The 24,559-nt window shown below is 53.8% G+C and overlaps 1 protein-coding gene across 1 annotated transcript; it reads right to left on the reverse strand.

The window, feature by feature from the left end:
* Positions 1–3,112: 3,112 nt before the first annotated feature.
* LOC123357753 (butyrophilin subfamily 2 member A2-like) lies at positions 3,113–24,147 on the reverse strand (the record flags this gene model as incomplete). The annotated part of the gene is made up of 8 exons (XM_045000764.1): positions 3,113–3,830; positions 4,335–4,431; positions 15,981–16,156; positions 18,849–18,881; positions 21,307–21,333; positions 22,755–22,775; positions 23,581–23,601; positions 24,127–24,147. Coding segments are annotated over 8 exons (470 nt in total), but the record flags the coding sequence as incomplete, so codon positions are not given.
* Between the last annotated feature and the right edge of the window lie 412 nt (positions 24,148–24,559).

Consider the following 24,559-nt stretch of genomic DNA (forward strand, 5'->3'; position numbering starts at 1 on the left):
CCCATGGGGACCCACAAATATGTTTAGCACCGGGCCCACAACAGGTTAATCCGGCCCTGTTTGGGGTGCAGGCTCTGGGATGGAGTTGGGGGTGCAGGAGGGTTGCAGGCTATGGGGAGTTTGAGTGACGGGTGCAGGCTCTGACCTGGGGCAGGGGATTGGGGTGCAGGAGGGGGTACAGACATGTGGGCTCTGGGAGGGAGTTACCAAATCAGCACGTTGTATAAGAGAAAGGAGCTGCAGGGATTTCATATAGACATAGAAAATGATAGAAGAGACTTTTACATAGTCAAAATGTGAGAGGCAGAGTTTGAGGGACGGAGGGAGGGAGGGGGCGTCTGTACAATATTTCCCCACATTCAGTCTCCTGGCTGGAGCAGTAACAGCCCCGCAGCACTTATATAAGATAGAGGAGCTGCGCTATCTACGCTTTGACAGTGTAGGAATCGGGCTGCCTGTGCCTTTAAGACCCAGCCCCAGGAACCCGCCCCCTGCTCCAGGGCTGACACGGGGCACAACTGAAAACAGCCTGTGCCCCCCCCCCCACAACCCCGACACCCCCAGATCTGGGAGCCCAGCAGGGGGCTCATCCCGAGGGGCCCCTGTTCCCCCCCCCACCCCCTCCCTAAACGGGGGTTTTGTCCCCGCACAGGGTCTGGCAGCGTCTCCCCCCCCCCGGGCTTAACCCCGGCTCCCACCCCCCACCCCCGATTTTTCCCCTTCAGCCTCTCTCCTGCCGCTGCCTACAGCAGCTTGACCCCCCCTGGCCAGTAAATTTCTGCCCCCCGCTCAGACCCTGGCAGCCCCCCCCGCTGCGATTTGCCCCCTTGAGCCTTTTAAACGCCCCCAAAGAGCAGGCAGCAAATCGTGAGTAGCAGTGAGGGCAGAGAGAGGGCAGTGGCGACAGCGCAGGTTACTGGGCATGCTCAGTTCGGCTGCGCATGCTCAGTGCAGCCAAAGTAGCGAATCCGGATAGGTTCATGTTTCTGATGGTACACCTGTTGCCGGGAGGGCGGCAGGCAGCTCCCGTGGACCTCCTGCAGGCGTGCCTGCGGATGCTCCACCGCAGCCATGGGACCAGCGGACCCTCCGCAGGGATGCCTGCGGGAGGTCCACCGAAGCCGCGGGACCGGTGAGAGGCAGAGCGCCCCCCGCGGTGTGCCGCCGTGCTCTGGGCGGTGAAATGGCTAGAGCCAGCCCTGCTGGCTCCACAAATGTTTGGGGCCGGGTCTTCCCCTGGCCCCACCGGCTGCCCCCCCGCGCCTCCCCTGAGTGTGCCTCGGCCCCCCCTTTGCTGCCCCCATGCACCTCCCTGGGTCCCGGAGCAGAGTGTGTGTCTCTCCCATCCCCTGCAGCTCCATGCTGCCTGCCTGCATTAACTGCTGCCACAGGGTCCTAGTGCCTCCCTCCACTCCTGCCAGGGCAGGCTGCCCTTCCCCCCTCAGACCCTTTCATTTTCCAGTGGGACCCTTCACCGGTACAGCTGCCCCCCCGCCCACAGTCACTGCTCTTGCCCCACGCTGGGCAAGGGGCAGCCCCAGTGAGGCTACAGTGAGGGGCAGCAGCAGGGGAGGAGGCGCACATGTGATAGCAGCCCCCTCCCCCCCCGGCATGGCACCCACCACAGGGGAGGCGAGGGGGATTCCTGGACCTGAGAGGGGCCCTAGGAGCACGTGCAGTGATGGGGGGGGAGAAGGGGGTACCTACCCCAGAGCTCGCTGCTGCCAGCAGGGAGAGGGCTGGGGGGAGTCCTTCTTTCTGGCTCCAATCCCAGGGCAGTCTGCCTGCCTCTTAAACTTATCCTCAGCCCTGCCCCACCCCAGAGCCCACCCCCCAGCCAGAGCCCTCATCCCCCTGCAGCCCAACCCTCTGTCCTGGCCCTGAACCTCTCCAACACCCCAAACCCCTCATCTCCAGCCCCAGCCAGAGCCCTCATTCCCCTGCATCCTAACCCTCTGCTTCAGCCCTGAGTCTCCTCCCACACCCCAAACCCCTCATCCCCAGCCACATCCCAAATCCACCCCCAGCCTCACCCCACAGCCCTCACCCCTGCACCCCCTCCCTCCACACTCCCTCTTATCCCGAAATTCCCTCCCAGAACTTACACCCCCTCCTCCACACTCCCTCCCATCCCCACCCTCCCTCCCAGAGCCTGCATACCTCCTGCACCCCAGTCCCCTGCCCCAGTGCAGGGCCTGCACCCCAAACCTCCTTACTCACCCAAACTCTCTCCCAGAGTCTTGGGCAGGTGGGGGTGGAGTTGGGGGGGGGCAGAGTTTAGGCAGGGGCAGGTTCTGGCACCATCAAAATTTCTACAAACCTACCACCCCTGCCAGAAAGAGCTGGTGCACCATACTGGGGTGGACCGGCTTCCTGAGGCAGCAATTTAAAGGGCTGGAGCCCAGGGCCCTTTAAATTGCTGCCAGAGCCCTGGGGTAGTGGCTGTGGGGCTCGGGTGGCGATTTAAAGGGCCCAGGGCTCCTGCCGCTGCTACCACTCCGGGCCCTTTAAATCGCTGCTGGAGTCCCACTGCCACTACCCCAGGGCTCCAGGTACAATTTAAAGGGCCCCCGGAGCCTGCCGGAGCCCTGGGGTAGCGGCAGCAGAGCTCTGGTGGCTATTGAAAGGGTTCAGGGCTCCCACTGCCTCTACCATCGTGGGCCCTTTAAACTGCCACTGGAGCCCAGGGCTCCGGCAGCAGGGCTCCGGAGATGATTTAAAGGGCCCTGGAAGGTAGCGGCAGCCGGAGCCCCGGGACCTGCTGCTAGTGCCCTGGGGCTCCGTCGGCAATTTAAAGGGCCAGGGCTCTGCTGCGATAGCAGCAGCTAGAGCCCTGGGCCCTTTAAATTGCCCCATTTAAATTGCCCCTGAACCCCAGGGCTCCCAGCCACCTCTGCAGCTGGGAGCTCAGGGGGTGATTTAAAGGGCTTGGGGCTTCCAGCTGCTGCTACCACAACCCTAGCCCCGGGCCCTTTAAATCCTGATTTAAAGGGCTTGGGGATTTAAAGGCTCCGCCTCTTCTGGTGGAGGCCACGCCCCTCCTCAGGATTCTGGAGTACCGGCAAGTCCTTTAAGTTACTTTCACCCCTGGCGTAGCCCCACTGTGGGGAGATTTGGTAACATCCAGACATTCCCAGGGGAATTGGTGTTTCTGTGTAACAGCCAATGGACCTGACCCAAAGCCCATTGTTGGCAAAGGAAAGACTCCCACACACAAGGGGGGCTAAATGGTAGAATAATGGCAGTGCCCAGTGTGGCCATTTCACTACAGAATTAGAGAGTTGGAAAAAATTGGAAAGTTTTAGTGTAATTTAAGCAATATCTGTAGCGGTGGCAGCTCATGCTTGTTTCTTCCTAGCAGGGAACGATTCCAGGTTTTCTGTTCTGCAGCACGGCTCTTGCAGGCTGGCTGTGCTTTACTCTCTCCATTTACCTAAGTGCAGGCACTGAAAAAAAATATTCAGTTCTACCGTTTTAATTCATTTCACTTTCAATGTCCTGATGCTCCAATGTTTGGGTTTCAAACACTGCCCAGGACTCTTGGTCTAAGAACTATTTTCAGTCAGACACAGAGCCTGTAAAAATAAGTTTTAAGTGCTGGAATGAGGGTACTGGGGATGCAGCACCCCCTGGCTTGAAGTGGTTTCGTGGCTGCATGATCTCTAGATTATTCTTGGACATGACATTTTTGGAGATCTTTCTATTTCATCATGAAATAAATTTTCACATTATGTGTTGTAGCTTGATCTTTCACCCTTAACATAAATGAGCTGATGCTGAGCTCCAGGGGTTAAGATGTTTCCCGGAATGAAATATCCTGTAATGTTTCCCTGCAGAAATGTAGAAACAGAAAATGTGGACGGACATTTTAGATGGAAATTGAAATAATTTAACTGTTTGCAATTACACATTGATTCTCCTGATCAGAATCTAGCATACTGTCATTGAAAGCAACATTTCCAGGGAAACTCTGATTTTGCTGAAGCCACACTTTCAGGTGAGAGACATTTCTGCGTGAAAAATGTCAACATGCTGTAATTATGGAGGGCTTTAGCTGCAGAGAAATTGAGATTTCTAATAGAGATTGTTCAAATTGTTCATGTTTATAAAGAAAACTATTTGGATTATTCAGTAGGTAAATATAATTTCCTCATTCTCCTGTCGCCTGTTTAGTTTCCATTAAGCCAGAACAGAAATTGCTTTGCACAGAGGCAACAATAAATAGCCTTTCACAAGGAGCATGTTACTTGCTGTTACTCTCCTGTTACTCACAGAGATCTGAACATTGATAACATCCCTGTGCAGGTTTATTGGTGAGTAACAATGGCACCTACCAGCAGTTCCTGGGTTTTCCTTCTCCCCACCGTAGTTAAACACCAATTTCTCATCTCCCTCTTTCTTCAAACTCCTCAAACAGCTCCAAATTTGATCCTAAGAAGATAGAAATGGCTTCTGAATTTTCTGTATTTTGGGGCATTTACCTCACAAACAAAATTTATCAAGAGACGGGGGCTCTAGAGAGTCACAGGAACAGACCTGCAATCCACAAAGCTGAGTGAGGGCCCTGGACTCCCTGTTCAATTCCCCTCTGCTCAGCATCTCCCACTGACTGGTTTAGGCAGCTCCCTGCCCAGCATGCTGGCTTCTGTGTCACCCATTCTAAGGCACTTACATCTCTCCAACGCTCAGGCTTTGAGGCTCACAGTGTCATTCCAGTGATTTTCTAGGCAGCTGCAATTTAGACACGGCGACTTTCAGCATTATAATACCTGAGTCCCTTCCTGGATCTCACTCTTTGTCTCCAACTCAGAAGGAGAGAGCAAAGTCCCCCAGCATGCAGCAGGTTCATGAGGCTGGGGGCTCTGCCTGCTTTCCTAGGCTCAGATGGCCCCCAGGACTCCTAAGGGAAGGGTGAGCTAGTGACAGGGCCGGCTTTATTAACTGCGGGGCTCAATTCGAATACCCGGCGGCGGTCCGGGGCTTTGGCAGCACATTGGCGGGGGGGGGGGGGGGTCCCGCTCTGGGTCTTCTGTGGCACCGAAGGACCTCCCCGCCGCCAAAATGCTGCCAAAGACCACTGGAGCGGACCGCCACCGGGTGAGTTAAAAAAATAATTAAAAAGGTACCTAAGGCACAGGGCCCGATACGGGAAATTGGGCAAATCGGCCTAAAGCTGGCCCTGGCTAGTGAGGGGCACTGCAGTTAAGTTCATCATTTTGTGCTACATGATCTGAACTCTCTTGTGCTTTATCTGGTTAAGTGAAAGAGCAATGGTGTGTTAGACTTGTGCAAAGAGTCTCTCTCTCTCTGTGTGAAATGCTTCACAACTACTGCGTGCCTCCAGAGAGAGTTCAGCTGAAAACCAACAGGCTCTCACTTTGGCGTGGAGTTCTGGGAGATGGTGTGTTTAAGCATGTGGGAGTCTGGAAGGTCAGCTCTGCACCAGGAGGTTAGGCAGCGGGTTTCACACCTCAGATGGGGGAGAGTCCCAAAGAATGTGCCCTGGGACCCCAAGATTGGAGCAGTGGATGGGCTCTGTTCTGGTGCCAGTCTTGACTTCTCTGGGCATCCTGGGGCTCAGATGCTTGGATTCCCCTTACCACAGTCCGGTGGTACCTAACCAGATGTGAGATTCACACGCACACACCACTAAATAGAAACCTTCTCAAGGCCCAACATCCAAACACCTTAACTATGACCATGACTATGACTATGACTGTATTTAGGGAGAGACTCTCCCTCCAGGGCTGCCACCTCCTGCTCCCTTTGCTTTGGGGGTGGAAAGGTTTTCTATTAATGGCTCTTCCTCAGCTGGGAGAGGCTGTCTCCTGTTTCGGTATTCCATCATTCCCTGTGGCCAGGATAGAGAGAGCAGCTGGTTGCTTTAACCAGATACCTGTGGCCAGGAGCTGCACAGGCTGGAAAGTGACACATCCCAGTAAACACCAAACTCTCCTCCTAGGGGAACAATATTCTCTGTAGCGGGGGAGTGGGGGGGCAGGCAGATTTCCTGCTTCCATATTTATAAATCATTCCCACTCTGAACTGACCTAACACACACACAGCCATTACAGACCCCTCCCACAGCTGGAGCACCCCAGATGCCCAAAGACTGACCAATAATTAGCACAGGACAGTGGGTGCCACTCCCCTCCCCACAACAACCTAGTTGAGCCACTGCCCTGCCCCAGCCAGGCCAATCCCCGGTCAACTCCCCCAAATCCTGCTGTAGCCTCTGCCTGCCCTTCCCCCTGACCGCCTCTGTGGGTCCCCCCCCCCCCCCGTGCACGGCAACTGCCAGGGGAACCGGGTAGGAGCAGGTAAATCAATGCTGCCCCGCTGCAGCTACAGCTATTTCTCCTCCCACCCCCGCAACCCACAACCCCCCTGCAGCGAGCCAGGGGCAGCCAAGGGCTGGTGGTGGGTGCAGAAGGGGGGCGGGGTGCACTCGGCAGCCCCCCCGCCAGCACATCAAGGTCCCTGCACCCGAGCCAGGCGCCCGCAGCAGCCATGTGGCGCTGCAGGAGAAGCGAGGAACGGAGCCAGCAGCAGCTGGGGGATCGCGAAAGCGAGACCAAAAATCGCGCAGGCGCAGTAACACCCCTTTAAAAGCTTTTTTAAAGCCGATTGGGTAACCGGGAGCCAATCACGCTCTCGGGAGGGAAATTAAAAACAAACCAACAGAAATGGCAGAAGCCCCGCCCCCAGGGGCAGCCCCAGAACAGGCAACATTCGCTGCACGAGAGAAGCCGCGTGAGGCCGGCCAGGCTCTGCCTTGGCAGCTCCTGCAGCAGCCGCCGGGTGTTTCCCTTCCTGGGACTGACTCGGCTGCTGCTGAGCGGGGAGGAGCTCCCGGGAACATTGCAGCCTGCAGGCGTTTGTGTGACATGTGCCCCAGGGCCCTGTGGCTGGGGAGCATCCGCCTATTGCAGTACCCTTGAGCGAGCAGAGTGTGTGTGTCTAAGGCCTGGTCTACACTAGGACTTTAAATCGAATTTAAGCAGCGTTAATTCGAATTAACCGCTCAACCGTCCACACCAAGAAGCCGTTTAATTCGACCTAGAGGGCTCTTTAGTTCGAATTCGGTACTCCACCCCGACGAGGGGAGTAGCGCTAAATTCGACATGGCTATGTGTGGATGCAAATCGAACTTAGTAGCTCCGGGAGCTATCCCACAGTGCAGCACTCTGTTGACGCTCTAGACAGCAGTCCAAGCTTGGATTCTCTGACCAGCCACACAGGAAAACGACCCGGGAAAATTTGAATTCCTTTTCCTGTCTGGGCACTTTGAATCTGATGTCCTGGTTGGGACATCGGGGCGAGCTCAGCAGCACCTTCAACGATGCAGAGCTCTCCAGCAGAGGAGTCCATGCAATCCCAGAATAGAAAGAGGTCCCCAGCATGGACAGACCGGGAAGTCCTGGATCTGATCGCTGTGTGGGGCGAGGAGTCTGTGCTTTCGGAGCTGCGCTCCAACAAACGGAATGCAAAGACCTACGAGAAGGTCTCCAAAGCCATGGCACTCAGAGGATAACAGCCGGGATACAACGCAGTGCCGCGTGAAAATCAAGGACCTGAGACAAGGCTACCAAAAAGTCAGAGCGGCAAACGGACGCTCCGGAGCCCAGCCCCAGACATGCCGCTTCTACGAGGCACTGCATGCCATTCTCGGTGGGTCTGCCACCACTGCCCACCAGTGACCGTGGACTCTGAGGATGGGATAGTGTTGAGGGGCAGTTCCTCGGCGATGTTCGCCGATGGGGAAGATGAGGAAGGGTTTGTGGAGGACGACGAAGGCGACAGCGCTTACAACACCGCTTTCCCCGACAGCCAGGATCTCTTCATCACCCTCACAGAGATCCCCTACCAACCCTCCCCGGCCGTTAACCCGGACTCAGAATCAGGGGAAGGATCAGTCGGTAAGTGCTATAAACATGGAAACATTTATTTTTTAAAAAACATGAATAAAAAACTATATAAAAACTTTTCCATATAAAACTATATAAAAAAGAAGGTCCACACATATAGGGATGGAACAGAAATCCTCTTGGGACACTTCCACGAAGCTCTCGTAGAGGAGCTCGAAAAGCCTCCGCAGGAGGTTCCTGGGGAGAGGTGCCTTATTTGGTGCTCCGTGGAAGCACACTCTTCCACGCCAGGCCATCCTAACGTACAGCGGAATCATTGCCTCCACCAGCATGGCAGCATACGGTCCTGGTCTGTGCAGGGATTCTAGCAGCATCCTCTCTCTCTCTCTCCGAGTGACCCGCCTCAGGGTAATCTCGTTCGGCGAATGCTGCATCTAATTAGGGCAATTAGTGTACTGTTACTATTGTGAATGCTTGACTTTTACTTTGCATAGCAATGACCTTCGTTTAAACAGCCACGTGTTGGAGGCCGCAGAGGAAAAGCATACAGTGATCTTTCCCGGGCACAGCCGCAAGGGGCTGGAACAGGGTCAGACTTTATGCTTTCCAGATTGCCTTCAGCAGGAGGGCACAGCTATCCATTAACTGTTAAGCAGCCTATAGTGTAGTGCTTACCAGGCCTGGCTGCTACACGGATTCAGCTGTACCGCCCCGCTTGTCCGATCTCCTGTGCAAGACCGCAGCCAATGAAAGCGTATTCCGAAATCTTGAACTTGTCCTGAGAGCTCGTGAGACTAGGTGCCCTGTATGGTCTTGTTCACAGAAACTGAGTAGACTGTGTTCAGTGTTCGCAAACATGTATCTCTTCAAGGAAATCACTTCCTTTTTCCCATCACACAGCTGCGGCTCTTTCACGAACTGCCCCGGCATCCCCCTCACCGAGGCTGGCGCAGATTAGGCGGGGAAAGAAAAAGACTAGGGACGACATGTTCTCGGAACTGATGGCCTGCTCCAGAGCCGAGGCGGCCGAGCAGAGACAGTGAAGGGAGACCCTATGTCAGCACCAGCGCTCACACAGCGAACGGGAGGACAGGTGGCGGCAGGAAGACCAGCAGGCGACTCAAACGCTGCTTGGGCTAATGAGGGAGCAAACGGACACGCTCCGGCGCCTTGTAGATGTTCTGCAGGACCGTAGGCAGGAGGAGAGAGCCCCCCTGCACTGTATCTGCAACCGCCATCCCCCGCCACAAAGTCCTGTCCCCCCCTCACCCAAAATAACAAGAAGGAGGGGCGCTAGGGGCCGTGAAAACTGTCACTGCACCTCAGCAGAGCGCTCATGTACCACACAGCTCTCATGCCATAAATTTTGAGAAGTGCTTCCCTTCCTGGATCACCCAGTCCAAAATCCAAGTTTCATCCCCCCCACTGTGTAGTTGAGTATTAAAAGTAGTTTGTTGTTATTCACTGTTCCCGTCACGTTTTTCTTGTCAGAAGACTTTGTGTGAAGGGGGGGAGGGGTTTTTTAATTGCATAGGACAGCCTCCATTACCAGGGTACAGACTTGGGGGCAGGATCAACAGCAGGACACACACAGACTGCAGTCACTAGGCACCAGGGTCAGTCTGGGAGGTGTATGCTGTCCCGGGTCAGTCTGTGAGGTGTATGCTGCCCCAGGGTCCTAGCGCCTGCCATCCACAAATGGCAAGGCAGGCTGCCCTTACCATGCCCTTCCACCCTAGCCACGAGCCTCTCCGATGCCCTCAGCCCCAGCAAGAGCCCTCATCCACGGACACATACTCACCCTTCCCACACACCCCTCACCCCTTCCTATGCCCCAACCCCCAGCCCAGAGCCTGCATCCAAACTCCGTCCCAAAGACGGCACCACCCCTCACCCCTTCCTGCAAACCCACCCCTTCCTGCACCCGTCCTCCCCCCAGAGACCGCTGTAGGAGCAGGAGCCTGTCATTCCTCTAGTGTAGAAGCGGTCTGTACATCAGTGCACACCGTACCCACCACAGTCTGCATCCATGTTTCAACCCTAGAACAGGAATTCATAATTAAAGAAAACTTTGTTAATAATCAGTGTTCCATTAAATTTATTTTAAAACGTGTATTGGAAGGGGGGAAACCTGGAGAACGGGGTATGTAACCGCAGATCCAAGTCAACAGTCACTGAAACAGGCTCAGGTTCAGCTTCTCTGTAAATCAAGTGGACAGTCATAGGTTACCCTGCTCTCCAAGGAACCTAGCTTTCAAAGCCTCCCGGATGCACAGCGCTTCCCGCTGGGATCTTCTATCGGCACGGCTGTCTGGCTGAGCGTAATCAGCAGCCAGGCGATTTGCCTCAACCTCCCATCCCGCCATAAAGGTCTCCCCCTTGCTCTCACAGAGATTGTGGAGCACACAGCAAGCAGCAATAACAACGGGGATATTTTTTTCGCTGAGGTCTGAGCGAGTCAGTAAGCTCCGCCATCTCCCCTTGAGACGTCCGAAAGCACACTCCACCACCATTCTGCACTTGCTCAGCCAGTAGTTGAATAGTTCCTTCTCAATGTCCAAGGCGCCTGTATAGGGCTTCATGAGCCAGGGCATTAGCGGGTAGGGTGGGTCCCCGAGGATCACTGTAGGCATCTGCACATCCCCAACCGTTATTTTGTGGTCCGGGAAGAAAATACCTGCCTGGAGGCGTTTAAACAGACCAGAGTTCCTGAACACACGCGCGTCATGAACCTTGCCCGGCCACCCGACGTAGATGTTGGTAAAACGTCCCCTATGGTCCACCAGTGCTTGCAGCACCATAGAAAAGTAGCCCTTTCGGTTAATGTAATGGCTGGCCTGGTGGGCTGGTCCCAGGATAGGGATGTGAGTCCCATCTATAGCCCCACCGCAGTTTGGGAATCCCATCGTGGCGAAGCCATCTCTGACGACCTGGACATTTCCTAGAGTCACTATCTTTGAGAGCAGTTGCTCAACGATTGTGTGGGCTACTTGAATCACAGCAAGCCCTACGGTAGATTTGCCCACGCCAAAGTGGTTCGCTACTGACCGGTAGCTGTCTGGCGTTGCAAGTTTCCAGAGGGCTTCTGCACAGTCAGGGCTGCTCGCATCAGGGTGTCCTGGCGCTTCAGGGCAGGGGACAGCAAGTCACAGAGTTCAAGGAAAGTGCCCTTACGCATCCTGAAGTTTCGCAGCCACTGTGATTCATCCAGACCTGCAGCACTATGCGGTCCCACCAGTCCGTGCTTGTTTCCGGGCCCAGAATCGCTGTTCCACACCATGAACTTGACCCATTGCCACCATGATCTCCACTGCGCGGCGTACCCTGCTTTGTGAGAGGTCTGCGCCACTCTGTGACTTCCTGTCCTCACCGCGCTGACGGAGCCTCCTCGCCCGATTTCTCAGCAGCTGACTGTGGAAGAGGTGGACGATAAGGTGCGAGGAGTTGACAACGGCCGTAAGTGCAGCGATGATCGCAGCGGGCTCCATGCTCGCAGTGCTGTGGCGTCCGAGCTGTAACCGACCAGAGAAGGGCGCGAACAGATTTCCCGCCAGCGCTTTCAAGGAGAGAGGGCGGGAGTGACGGTTGAATGATGACAGTTACCCAAAACCACCCTCGACACATTTTTTCCCCCAGCAGGCATTGGGGGCTCTACCCAGCATCCAATGGGCAGCGGGGACTGCGGGAACTGTGGGATAGCTTCCCACAGTGCACCGCTTCCAAAGTCGACGCTGGCCCCGTTACTGTGGACTCAGACAGTCGAATTAGTGTATTTAGTGTGGATACACAAATTCGACTTCATAAGGTCGATTCCACAAATTCGAGTTAAGTAGATTCGAAATAGTCTTGTAGTGTAGACGTACCCTAAGGAAGAATAGTCAGGCTTGGCAGAATTCATTTTATATATATGTAAAATTAAACAGATAGCATTGCAGCTAATTTTAAGCATTTTTTCAATGCTCGTTAAGGTAAATTTTCACAATTCCACAAAACACTGGGTATAGCATTTCCTTCCAATTGTTCTCAATTTTAGTTTTTACACTTGTGGGAAATTGGGGGAGGGGGAATACATCAATAGCAAGTCAGACCACAATGATTTAATGTCAGCAGAAACCGAGATTCAAAAAGTTGAAGCTTTATAACCATGAAAACACAGATGGTCACATCACCTGTCAAAAGATGCAGAGTCCACTGGCCTTCAGTCAAACTCGAATAAGTTCTCAAGCAGCCTTGTTCTTACTTTGGGTATCTGTAATTTTCATTTATTATCAATTGAAATATTTTTTCATTGGTTTGTGTGTAGACAGCAAAAGCAACGTTTGCCAACATTTATGAAGAAATAATTTCTTCATAAATTCTTCCAAGCCTGGTGATAATAAACTCTCAGGCTAAAAGCTTGGTTAAACTGGAATCAGTGTTTTCAAGACCTGATTCTCGTTTACACTAACCCTGCTTGTCCCAGTGGAAAGGGGCTGCAGCATCACCAACTTTCATTATTTTATCATGAGTCTTGTGATATTTGGTGTGTTTGATGAAGCTCCAGCTCCTGGAAGCATGTGAGGAGGTGAGACTCTTGGCTTTTGTTTTCTAAACAAAGGAAGTATCTAGTTCTCTTTGTTGCAGAGAAACACTTAAAAATTTCACCGCAGTGCAGTGTAAAGCTCTAAGAAATCAAAAGGTAAATAAAATAATACTAAGTTACTATATTGTTGTTATTAAACCTCATGATTGTGGGGGGCTGGGCTGCTTAAGATTTTTAAAGCACCGTGCCAGTGAGAATTCAGAGCGTAAATCTCTCAGTTACCCAAGGGAAGCCCCCTAAACGAGTGTCATTGTTGATCTAAAACAGCACAGTGAACAGAAAGGGGAACGGACACAGAGGACAAGCTATGGGAACACACAGAGCTGGGCTGTGGGCCCCAATGAGGACATGAGCACAGTCCCCCCAGGCCCAACAACAGTAATTCTGGACCCCAGGGCGGAACACTCAATGGGCCCCCACTGGTGCCCGCATGTACAAGCCGCGCCCACATGGACCCATCTGACATTTGGGTGGTGCTGCACCTGTGCAGGCTGGTGCCCAGCGAGCTGCTGGGTGTGCTCTTCTGGCATGGCCAGGGCTTCCACATGCCCACTCGGCTGCCTTTGCTGCCACCACCGATATCATCCCATCTGCCATAGGTGCTGAATTTTGGTTTTGCCGGTGGGTGCCCCCTCTCGGCTCTGCCCCCTTCCAGAAGGCCAAGCCCCAACTCCACCTCTTCCTCCCCCGCTCTGCCCCCTAGGTCCCCTCCGCCAAGTGCCTCCTGCCAACTCCTTTCTGTCCCTCCTGCTTTAAGGGTGAGGTGTGTGTGTTTGGCTCAGTCTTCCTGTCCAAAATGGCAATTTCCAGCATATTTGTACACACACTTCCTTCATATTCTAGTTATTGAATGTGTCTATCACTGGTATCATAGCAATCATTATTAAAATAGCAATGAACTACAGCATTACATTACTATGAATTACAGTGTATTAAAATCATTACACTCAGCTACAAGCTGCCTTCACTGACACCCCTGTGTAAAGACACTGTGTTCACTCTGTGCCTCATCTTTCTCTGCTCCCCACCCCCTGGGAGCTCTGTCTAGTGCCCGCAGAGGAGGTTGCCCCTCCTCAGGTACGAAGGGTGGCCTAGTGGTTCAAGCACAGGCCTGGGGCTCAGGTGTCCTCGGTTTGGTTCTCTGCTCTGCCACTGACTCCCTGCTTAGTATTTGGAAAGTCACTTCACCTCTGGATGCCCTAGATCCCACCTGCCACATGGAGATCCTGCCTCCTAGGCTGAATCCCTTCATGGCTGTGTGATGATGGGGGAAATGGAGATACCAAGGTGAGTAGTTTGGGCTCCATGCAGGGGGGCACAGGAGATGGAGGGGCTCAGGCCAGCTCCATGGGGGTGGGGCATCAGCCCATCTTCTGCCGGGGTCATGGGCTGCTCCCCCCCACCCCCCCAGTGTGGCTCCTGCTGTGGTCCAGGGCTTCTCCCACCCACCCTGAATGGCCTTTGTCATGGTCCGGGACTTCCCCTGCCCCCACCCAGCAGCCAGTGTCCAGGGCTGCTTCTCCTCACCCCTGCTCAGTGCAGCTCCTGCCAGGGTCGGGGGCTTTTCCTTCCCCTAATATGCCACTGGCACCCATCCAGCATGTGCGCCTAGGAGCCGTGCAGCCTGCTGGGGCGATGTCAAAGGGCCTGGGGCTCCCAGCTGCTGCCACCACTACCAGGCACTTGCAGCTGCCACGACTGGAGGCCCCGGACGTCAGACGGTGGGTTCCTGTTTGTGGGTTGCTAAGCAAAGACACACACCCCTCTGCAGCCCAGATTTAGGCACTTATCCATGAGAGGGGTGTGACTTAGAACATCCCTTCCCCCCTTGTCGGCATTTCCCATTGGCCAGCTTACATGGCTCCCCTCCTACTGAGGTGCCTGTGTTACCCACAGATTGGCATTGTCTAGGGAGTTTAGACCCCTGACTCACCTCCGAGGGTCACAATGTCGCTGTTCCTGTGATTTTCTCACTGCCTAAAAGTTACTCACTGTGATGCTCAGCATTGCAACACCCGAGTCCCTTCACGGATTGCCCCCTGTGCAACCGTTCACCGCTCCGCAGAGAACAGCTGAGCAATTCCTGATTGACATGGGTATGCACAGGACAGATGCAAGCACAGGCTGGTTAGTGGCACATCACAGTAAAACCCAAACTCTCTTCCTACAGGTGCAATCAGTGCCGGCTCCAGCTTTTTTGCCACCCCAAGTGGTGAAAAAAAAAGAAAAAGATAAAAGGAAGAACCCGATTGAGCTGCCACCAAAGAGGCAGACAGTGAATGAAGGACCCGCTACTGAATTGCCGCCAAACACTGAAGCGGGCAGATTGAGCCACTGCTGAAGTGCTGCTGCCGCCAATCTGGACGTGCCGCCCCGACAACTGACGCACTGACGCCCCTTTCTATTGGCCGCCCCAGGCACCTGCTTCCTTTGCTGGTGCCTGGAGCCAGCCCAGGGTGCAAAGTAAAAGGAGCTCAGAAGGAGCTTCAATAACTACAGCACGGCAAGAAGATCCCCAGCTACTGAGAACAGTTTTCTTTATGGCACTAAGATAGCACCAATGGCCAGGAATGAATATAGGGAATTAATGAGTTACAGTCTAACTTTCAGTAACATGTAATAAATTTCCCCATCCTGCTCACGTTCCCTTTCCTTCCATACCGTCCTTTTCTATTCATCATTGTTCTAGCCTCACTTTCCATCCGTCTTTATTTCCCTGTGTCTCTCCTCCCTGTCACAGATCATCCCCCTTGGCTGCTCTCTTCTTTCCCTGATCTTATCCCTTCCCCTCGTGCTGATCCTCGGCTGGGAGCCCCCAGTGAGATCTAAGGACACAGATCTGTACAAAACGCTCCAGGCTGCTGCTGCTTCTCCCCAGCCCCCCAAGCCCTGATTGATCAATGCTGGGTCCCTGCCACCCCCACCTCCGCCTGTCCCCTGCCCAGCTGTTAGTGCCACCCCCAGCCCAGCCCCAACCTCTGCCCCTCAGGGCCCCTCCTGTAGCCCCAGGGGTTCTTCCCCCTCCTCTCCCCATCCCTGAGGCTGCAGAGAGGGAGCGGGAGGTGCTTCCAACAGCCATAGAGATGAGGAGCCAGGGGCTGGGTAGACGGGAGTCCTCCAAGGTCATAGAGACTTGGGTCCATGAGGCTAGAGAGGTTGATTTTCGGTTTCTGCCTCTGCTGCCTGTCTCAGGGACACAGGCTGAGCTGGGATTTCCACACCCAGAGCCAGGGTCGGATTCTCTCCCCAGGGACGGAGCCCGGCGGGAAAGTGAAGATCGGGGCCTCGTCACCAGCATCGATAAATGTCACCTGCCCCCGGTCACAGTCCAGACAAACCTGGATCCTGCTGGGGACCCGGCTCAGGGGCAGGGGGGTCTCAGGGGAGGTGAGAGCCTGGAAATGATCCCAGTCCCACTCCACAGCCCAGATCCCCCCCTCAGGGCTGAGGCTGATCCCTCCCTTCCTCCCCCCAGACTCTCTGGCCACCCCCACAGCCCAGCATTGCCCAGATCCCATTTCCAGCTCCACCTCCCAGCAATGTCTCCCCGAGGTGAATCCCTCACAGCCCAGCACACAGGGCTCAGTGTCAAATCTCTCAGGGGTGTCGGGCAGATCCTGCCGTGTGTCACCCCATCTCACACTTTTCCAATCCTCAGACAGGACGAGGTGGGGATGAGCCGTGTCTGGATCCAGAGTCACATTCGCTGGGGAGAGAGAATCAGAGTGTTAGGGGCAGAGCTCAGCCCTGGGGGAGGGTTTGAAGTGTCAAGTGACAGAATCTGCCCCAGCTGGGGAGTGACTCAATCTCCTTCCTGCAGGATTTACCCGTCAGCTCTGAATGGGGACCAGCTGTGAGATGTCAGCACAGTGCAGGGGAGAGTCACACCCAGTGATGAGCTGCCAAAATATTAACTGGTTCCCTCTGCCTCACCCCACAAGGGGGTCATGCCCCCCCCCGGACTCCTGCCCCATCCAACCCCCCACGTTCCTTGACAGCCCCCTCCCCAGGACCCCTGCCCCATCCACCCCCTTCCCTGTCCCCTGATTGCCACCTGCCAGCCCATCCAACCCCTTCTCTCATTCCTGATGGCACCCCGGGACCCCTGCCCCACCCAACCACCCCTTCTCTCTGTCCCCTGACAGCCCCTGGAACCCCTACCCCTGACTGCCTCCCACCACCCCATCCAACCCCTGCTCCTTCCTGACTGCCGCCCCCAGGACCTTTGCCCCCTTTCAATCTCCGTTCCCTACCCTCTGACCGCCCCGACACTAATCCACCCCCCAAACACCATCCCCTCCCTACTCCCTGCCTCCTTACCACGCTGCCTGGAGGTGGGGGCCGGGCCGGGGCTGGGACCAGAGCCGCTCAGCCGGAGTGAAGGGCGCTCAGCCGGGACTGGGGCCAGGAGCTGGGCAGGAGCTGCGCCGCCCGGCCGAGGTCGCGACCGGACCCGGGAGCCGGGCAGGACCTGCGCCTTCCGGCCGAGGTCAGGGCCGGACCCGGGAGCCAGGCAGGAACCTCATGGCCGGACCCCGGCCGGAGCCACGCCGCCCAGCCGAGGTCGGGGACGGACCCCGGAGCCGGGCCGGAGCCGCGCCGCTCGGCCGAGGTCGGGGACGGACCCTGGGGCCGGGCCGGAGCCGCGCCGCCCGGGGTTGGGGGCCAGGCTGGAGCCCTGAGGTGCCTGGAGGCCTCCTCCCGCTCGCACTCCTGCCCCCGTTCACCTGGGGGAAGCCGCTGCTTCCTTCTCAGACCTCTCAGGCTTCCCGCGTGAATAGCTGATTCACGGGAAGCTGGGGAAGGGGAGAAGCTGGAGGAGCATTCAGAAGAGGAGGCAGAGGCGGAGTTAGGTGAGCTGGGGCTGGGGGAAGGGCAGGGAAGCTGCTAGAGCTTTTGTTAAATTTAAAAGCTCTTTTCGAACCGGTTGTCCCTGGCGGGACAACTGGTCTAAATGGGCTTCTAAATTTAACAACCGGTTCCCGCAAACCGGTGAGAACCGGCTCCAGCTCACCACTGGTCACACCCCTGGCAGAGATGGGCCCTGCAGCAAAAGGGTCACTTGAGCAGGTCTGGGACTCAGGCTCTTTCCTGTCCTGCTGCACATCTTTCCAGGGACGGGATTAGAGACCCACATGTCGGGGGATGGGAGGCAACAGAGTGGTGAGAAACTGAGCTCCTTCTGCTCAGTGCTCACTGACCCGCCTCACCTCTCCCTCCAGATTCCCATTTTAAACCCCATATTCCCAGCTGAGAGAGATTATCGCTGGGGGGACAGAACAGACACATCCCAGCCCTGCGCCTTCAGCCTACGTGAGAGCAAGGGGAGTGTTGGGGGAGAAGGAGCGGGAGGGGAAGGAGGGAGAGCAAGCAGAGAGGTGAATGGAGACATGAAGGAAGGGATCCCAGAGGGGAGAGAAAACCATATTGGATGAGGAGGAGATGGGGCAGGGGAGGCCCAGGGCAGCAGCACGTGGAAGGTTATAGAGAATTTGCTGAGTGTGTGAAAACAGCAACTCACCTGCCTGTTCCCTCCAAGCAGCCACCATCACCAAACCTCCAGGCCCTTCCACCTGCCCACACTCCTACTGCCTCCGCACCAGCCCCATTCAGCTGACAGCCTGCTGCTCTCCCCACCCTCCTGTTCCTGCCAGGCACGGCCGGCCCTCCAGACGCTTCCAAATGCTGCCCCATCCCTCAGTCTTCTGGGCCCTTCCAAATCCCGATGTGTCCCTCTCTGCACTCTCATGACTTTCCCCCTGGGCTCTTTCTGTGCTCTAGCACCAGGGTTCTCGTCACTGGGCACATTTTATTTCCCCACCTCCCTGTTTTGTCACTTGAAATATTTGTTTCTCTCTCTCTCTCTCTAATCTCTGAATTTTACCATTTACACGTCATTTCCTCAGTTTCCAACCTCTGAATTGTTAATCCTCAGTTACTGGGCATTTAACAGACCCAGAATTCAGTTTGCTCCTGGTCCACAGCCCGTGGCTCTGTCCCCAAAGGCCTCAGGCAGGGAGGGGGCTGTGAGCAGGGACAGCCCTGGGGAGCTGGGGGTGGAAGGAGCTGTGTCTTTGGCCCTGTGCTAGGGGCTGGCACACGTCAGTGGCTGTGCAGCCAGGCTGGGCGGTGGGCCCAGGAAGCTCTGCAGGTCGCACTGCACGTGAAGGCAGAGGAGGGGCAGGAGGAGTAGACACAATAGTGTCTGGATTTACTGCTGTACATCAGGCCATGGCTACACAACCTCCCTCCCCTCCCGTGCTATGAAATGCAGGATGCTTGTGAGCTCTGCCCTGAGCAACGAACTCCCCTCCCACGGCCACAGTCAGGGGAAAGCAGCAAAACGTTTCTAACAGCCACTGAGACTGGCACATTGATAGAATCTGAACTTCAGTTACCTTCCTGTACAGGTGGCGCAGAACTTCCCAGCCCTGGAAACACAGAGTCAGAGATGAGAGCTCATCTGAACAAGCACATTAACAGAAATTAGTGTTGTAGAGAGGGAGGCCACTCGTCCGGGATTAAAATAGACAGGCCTCTGTTTGAGAGGTTTGTCTGCTGTCCAGCACAGATGTTAAAATGGATGTGATTTTGTCCAGTGCTGGATGGGGGACATCACTCTGCCCCCTCCATCTCTGAAAAATGGTGTCCCCCATGTGGCATAACCTCACACGCACCATCACGCCAAGGGGGATGGGGTGGCACCGGGGGGCCCAAACCAAACCCGACAGTCTGGAAATGTCGAGCGTTCTGGGAATGACTGAGTGGGTCTTTATGTGTATAAAACGTTACACTGGGGAAAAGATACGTTCCAGAGTTCAGCATCAAGTAAACAGTCCCCAAATACACCTAGGAGCATTTCTCTGTCAGCGGCTACAATTTTAAGACTCTTTTTTCCTTAGCCAGTGACCTGTGTGTGTGTGTATTATGATACAATCTCCAGTTACATGATCACACACTTTTTTGACACAGGACCCCTGCCTCATTCTTTCACTGCCCAGGATGGATGCACAAGGGGTGAGGATTAAGGGTGTACAGGCAAACATAAAACCGGCATTTCCTACTCTCAAGTCTTCAACATTGCAGCCTAAATCATCATCTGTTCGTGGGGGTGTTGTGCAATGTTCTGTACTTGTATCATGTCCCCTCTCACTCCTCTCTTTTAAAGGTAAAAATTCCCAATTTTTTCAATCTCTCCTCATGCTGATTCTCATTGCCTCTCTCTGAGCCCCCGTTTCTTCTTCGCTACCTTTTCTGAGATGGGGTGAGCGGTACCCAACACAGTACTCAGATGAGGGCAAACCACATTGATAGAATGGCTGTATAATATTTCCATGTCATTCACCATCCCATTTTTATGGATTCTCATATTTTGTTTGACCTTTTCCCCAGAGCTGCGCAGTGAGCAGAGGTTTTTGTCAAGCTGAACACAGTGAATTCCCGGTTGCATTACTGAGCTGCTGATGCGCTTATTTTCAAACCCTGTAATGTGAATGAGTTGCTCAATTTTTTCCCTCCATGGTACATTCATTTATCACCAGTGCACTTCATATCCCACCATGTTTCCCTTTCACACAGCTTGGGGTGGGGGTGGGGGAGTAGGTCCCTCTGAATGGCCTCACAGTCTTCACTGGACTTGACTAGCCAACCTGAGCTGTGGCCCCCTGGAAGAATCATCGTTCCTCCCAGGGACCACTCCTGAAATCCCCTGTGCATCCCTCTATTCCTCTCCCACTCCCTAACCTTACCCCTCCCCATACCTCTCCTCTCCTCTCCTGCCCCATCTTCCCCAAGGAATTCCAGAGCCCACACTGGCTCCCTATGGGCCCTTACTGGCTTCCCTGGCTCCTCATGCAGCTTGGATCCCGCTGTGTGTTTGGGGGGCTGCAGTCAGTGTGTGATGCAGGGCCGGTGCTACCATTTAGGCCAACTGGGCAGTTGCCTAGGGCGCCCACATTTGGGGGTGCCAAAAAGCTGTGCTCCCAATCTTTTTTTTAAAGCCTTTCAGTGGGCTGCTGGCGGTGTGCTGACCCAAGAGAACCCCTTGGCTGCCTGCCGGCGGCTCAGACTCCCTCTCCCTCCCAGCGCAGCAGCCACCCCATCCCATGTGATTCTTCTCATTGCCGGCAGTGGTGCCGGGGGCTGGGCAGAGCTCCAGCTCTGCTTAGCGAATGTGGCACATGGCGGGCGTGGGGCGAAACAGCTGGGGTTCTGGAGCAGGGGTGAGCGGGGGTGGGGAGGTGCCAGAGGGCTCCTGGGGGTGGGGAGCTGCCGCGGGGGGGTGCCTCAGGGCGGGGGGAAGGTGCCACGGGGGGGCGGAGCTGCTGCAGGGCTTCGGGGGTGGGAGCGGTGCAAGGTGGCAGTTTCGCCTAGGGCGTGAAACTTCCTTGCACTGGCCCTGGTGCGATGGGGTCTCTATCTGTGTGTATGACCAATGGGTGTCTGTGTGCAGTGAATGTGCTAACCCCTGCTGGCTGCCACGTACCTGTGCCATGGCTAGAGTAGCAGCAGCAGCAGCTTTCTGGGCACATGCAGCCCTGTTAGGGCTTCTGAAAATTGAAACCAGCAGCTAGACCTTAACCTGGCCTGGTCTAGCCCTTTGTCCACCCCTCCCTCCCTGAGCCTCCAGCCCCATCAGGGACTCTAACAGCATCTCGCTGGGAATCCTCTGAGCTCCCAGTGTGCACCCAGAATCACACTGTTGGCCACACACACCTTTGTCTTTTTCATCTTAGTACAGAGCTGTCCCTGCCCCAAAGAGCTAGTGCCAAAAATGTTAGCTGTATGAGAAAAAGGGGACTGGAAGTTTCAGGGCAGGGGAGCTTTAGACAGCGATGCAATAGGGGCTGTAGCTACCTGGGCAGACGACATTTCTTCTCCAGTCTGAAACCAAACAGAGAGAGAGGGATGAGAACTCAGCTGAGCAAATACAGCAACACCAGGGCTCTGGGATGAATAGCAGCTGACTTACACTGAACCCAGGCAAGAGCAAAGTGATTCAGAAGCAGGGACACATTTTGAAGAACTAGATGAGACTCTCCCCATCATTCCATTGAATTTCTACAGCCCCATTCACCAAAGTCAAGGTGCAAAGACTCAGGTCTATGTCACCCTTCTCTAGGCCTAGGTGACCAGGTAGCAGTAGTGTCTAAACATCCCAGCTCACTAGAAAACTCTGCATTTTCCTGTGGGTAACGGTCTGGCCACAGTGATCCCTGCCTCTGCCAGGCTGGATTACTGTAGATCACTGGAATCCACAGTCTGAGTGTGAAGGCTCCAGCTGGTACCTAATGCAGCTGCCGGCCTTCTCCAGGGCTTAGGCCACAGTGACACATCAGGCCCATGTTCCAGTCCCTTCACTGGCTCCCACAGTCCCCTTCTGAGGCCAGTTTAAGGCCTTGGTTTTAATCTGCAAATCAGCTGAAGAATCCAGCCCCAGTGGAGGCTGTTTTGTGAGCCGTCTAGGTAGGAGGCTACAGAGGCAGAGCATTGTATAGAGCACCAGGTTGCAGGGCGGGGGTGACACAGCCACCCCTTTAGTCTGAATTGTACCCTGGGTATGTCACAGTGACACCCTAAATCAAAGCTCACGGGCTAAGCAGGGGATAGAGACACCAAAACCCACTTGAAAATCAGAGCGGGTGGGGACAGGTGTTCCTGCCTAACGCTATGAATTCCCCTTAGAGAGCCCTAGGTACCATTTAACCCTCCCCTCCCCTCTCCCATGTTTAAAGCCAGAGCTGATTTGACTCCATGGAGAGCCCTTATTTCAGTTCAGTGATGGCAAGAGCTGAAACCGCTGATGAGCAGGTCTAGACGTTTTGTTTCTTATCTTGTGTCTACACCAGCACTTTTGTCAGTAAAACTTTTGTCAATTAAGGTGTGAAAAAAGCACGTCCCTGACTGACATAAGTTTCACTGACAAAAGCACAGACGTGGACAGTGCTGTGTTGGCGGGAGACACTCTCCCAGTGACGTAACTACTGCCGCTCGTTTGGGGTGGTTTAATTATGCTGGTGGGAGGTCGGTACAGAGCGGCCACACGGGACACCCGATTGCAGGGCAGCTGCAGTGGTACAGCTCTGCCACTATAAGCCTTAAAGAAACCCAGGAGTTACATTTCCCCAGATTATTGGGTGGGGTCTCAAGTGTTTTCTGGTTTGTGTTGCTAAGAGGAACCCTTGACATTGAACCCAGCCGTGTTGCTGCCGACTCCACCTGGCAGAAGGGTGAGAGATCGAGAGATCCAGAGAGAGTTTCAAACACCACGGAAAAGGCTGCATTCGAGAAACAGAAACACTTACTGAGTTCTCTTTGAAGATCATCTAGGTAACATAGAATCAGAAACAAACACACACTAATTAAGTGCATCTCTTCTAGGATGGAATCAACCCCAGCCTCCATCATGCATCCTTGCCTGTCCTCACAAACCCATTGATCCAGGCTATGGGCAAGGAAACCACTGAGGTCTGGGGAGAAGTCTCTTTCCAACATAAGAACATAAGAACGGCCGTACTGGGGTCAGACCAAAGGTCCATCTAGCCCAGTATCCTGTCTACCGACAGTGGCCAATGCCAGGTGCCCCAGAGGGAGTGAATCTAACACTTGACCCATGTCAGCTAACTAGGCTCACAAGACATGGGCTGGGGGCCTGTAAAATTGAGGTGTAGACGTTTGGGCTCATTTTGTGCCTACACTAAAGTATCAAAAAATAATTGATTATCTGCCATGGACTTAGTTCTGAAAGTTTTGAATTCCTTAGGGAATTAGGGCCAGATTTTTAAAGGTATTTAGGTTCCTAACTCCCATTGATTTCAATGGGCATTCGGTGTCCAAATACCTTTAAAAAGCTGCCCTTAGAGCCCAATCCCAGTTCCTTGCAGATTACATGTTCTCATTCACTTTGCTGGGAGCGTTCGGTGTGCACGGAATGTAATATTGGGCCCTAAAATTATCAATATTATTCTGCTAGTGTTGGATCCTACACGTATTGAAATCTAAGGCACAGCTCTAATTGATGGTAGTGGTGCAGCATCAGGGCATTCCTGTTTTTCTCATTTAAAAAATAAAACACGAGGAGACAAATTTGTACAAAGTTTTCCTTGTTGGAGAAAAGGGCACAACACTTACCGATTTCTGTATCACGTTTCCCTAAAAACAGAAATAAATATAAATTATTATTAGGAGCATTTTTCTCTTGGATATATGGCTGTCTGAGTTTTGTGGAAGTTGGACATTGTGTCTAGCTGTTCATATTACCTGAGCGGTGCGAGAGGGGAATTTATCAGGCTTAATTTCATCCCAATTTCCTTTCAACATAAAATGAAAAAAAGAACAACTCTTCCTCAAATATAAATACACACAAGATCCATGTTGGACCAAATTATTTACTGGTCAGATGAGGCAAGAGGACATTTGAGGGCACAGAGTCCTCCTGGTCCCCCATGTCATGGTGTCTCCAGCACCATGTGGATTTCACCCTCAGAGAAGATACATTTCAAAGAACATTTTCTTTCTGATTCCCTCTTACCCACATACTGAATTGTCATCAATACATTATCACTGATATTTCATGTGATTTTCAAATTGATCTCTCTTTAACAATCATCATCATAAATAATAAAACAGCAAATAACTTAATGGAAAAGGTTCTGTGTGGAGAAAAATTGAACTTACTGATTTCTCCAAGATGTTTCCCTAAAGAAATGAAATAAAGCAAACAGATGTCAATACAAGTTATTTAAGAATATTTTCATTTAAATGCAGTTTTTAAAGGAGACAGTATTTTCATGATATGAATGCCTAGCCTCTAGATAACTAACATTTCATTCATGTTTTACTAGCCATGTGGCCACATTAGAGTTAAGTGTCCAACAGTAACGGACTATTCTCAAGGATTTACAAAAGCAGCAACACCAGGCCTCTGGGATGAAGACCAACTGGCTTAATCAGAACCCAGGCAAGAGCAAACTGATTGAGAAGCAGGGACACATTTTGAAGAACTAGATGAGACTCCCCCCTTCATTCCATTGAATTCGTACAGCCCCATTCACCAAAGTCGAGGTGCAAAGACTCAGGTCCTATGTGATTCATCACTAGGCCCAAGTGA

This window comes from Mauremys mutica, unplaced genomic scaffold (genome assembly GCF_020497125.1).
Source record: "Mauremys mutica isolate MM-2020 ecotype Southern unplaced genomic scaffold, ASM2049712v1 001044F_np12_obj, whole genome shotgun sequence".
Classification (NCBI taxonomy): domain Eukaryota; kingdom Metazoa; phylum Chordata; order Testudines; family Geoemydidae; genus Mauremys; species Mauremys mutica.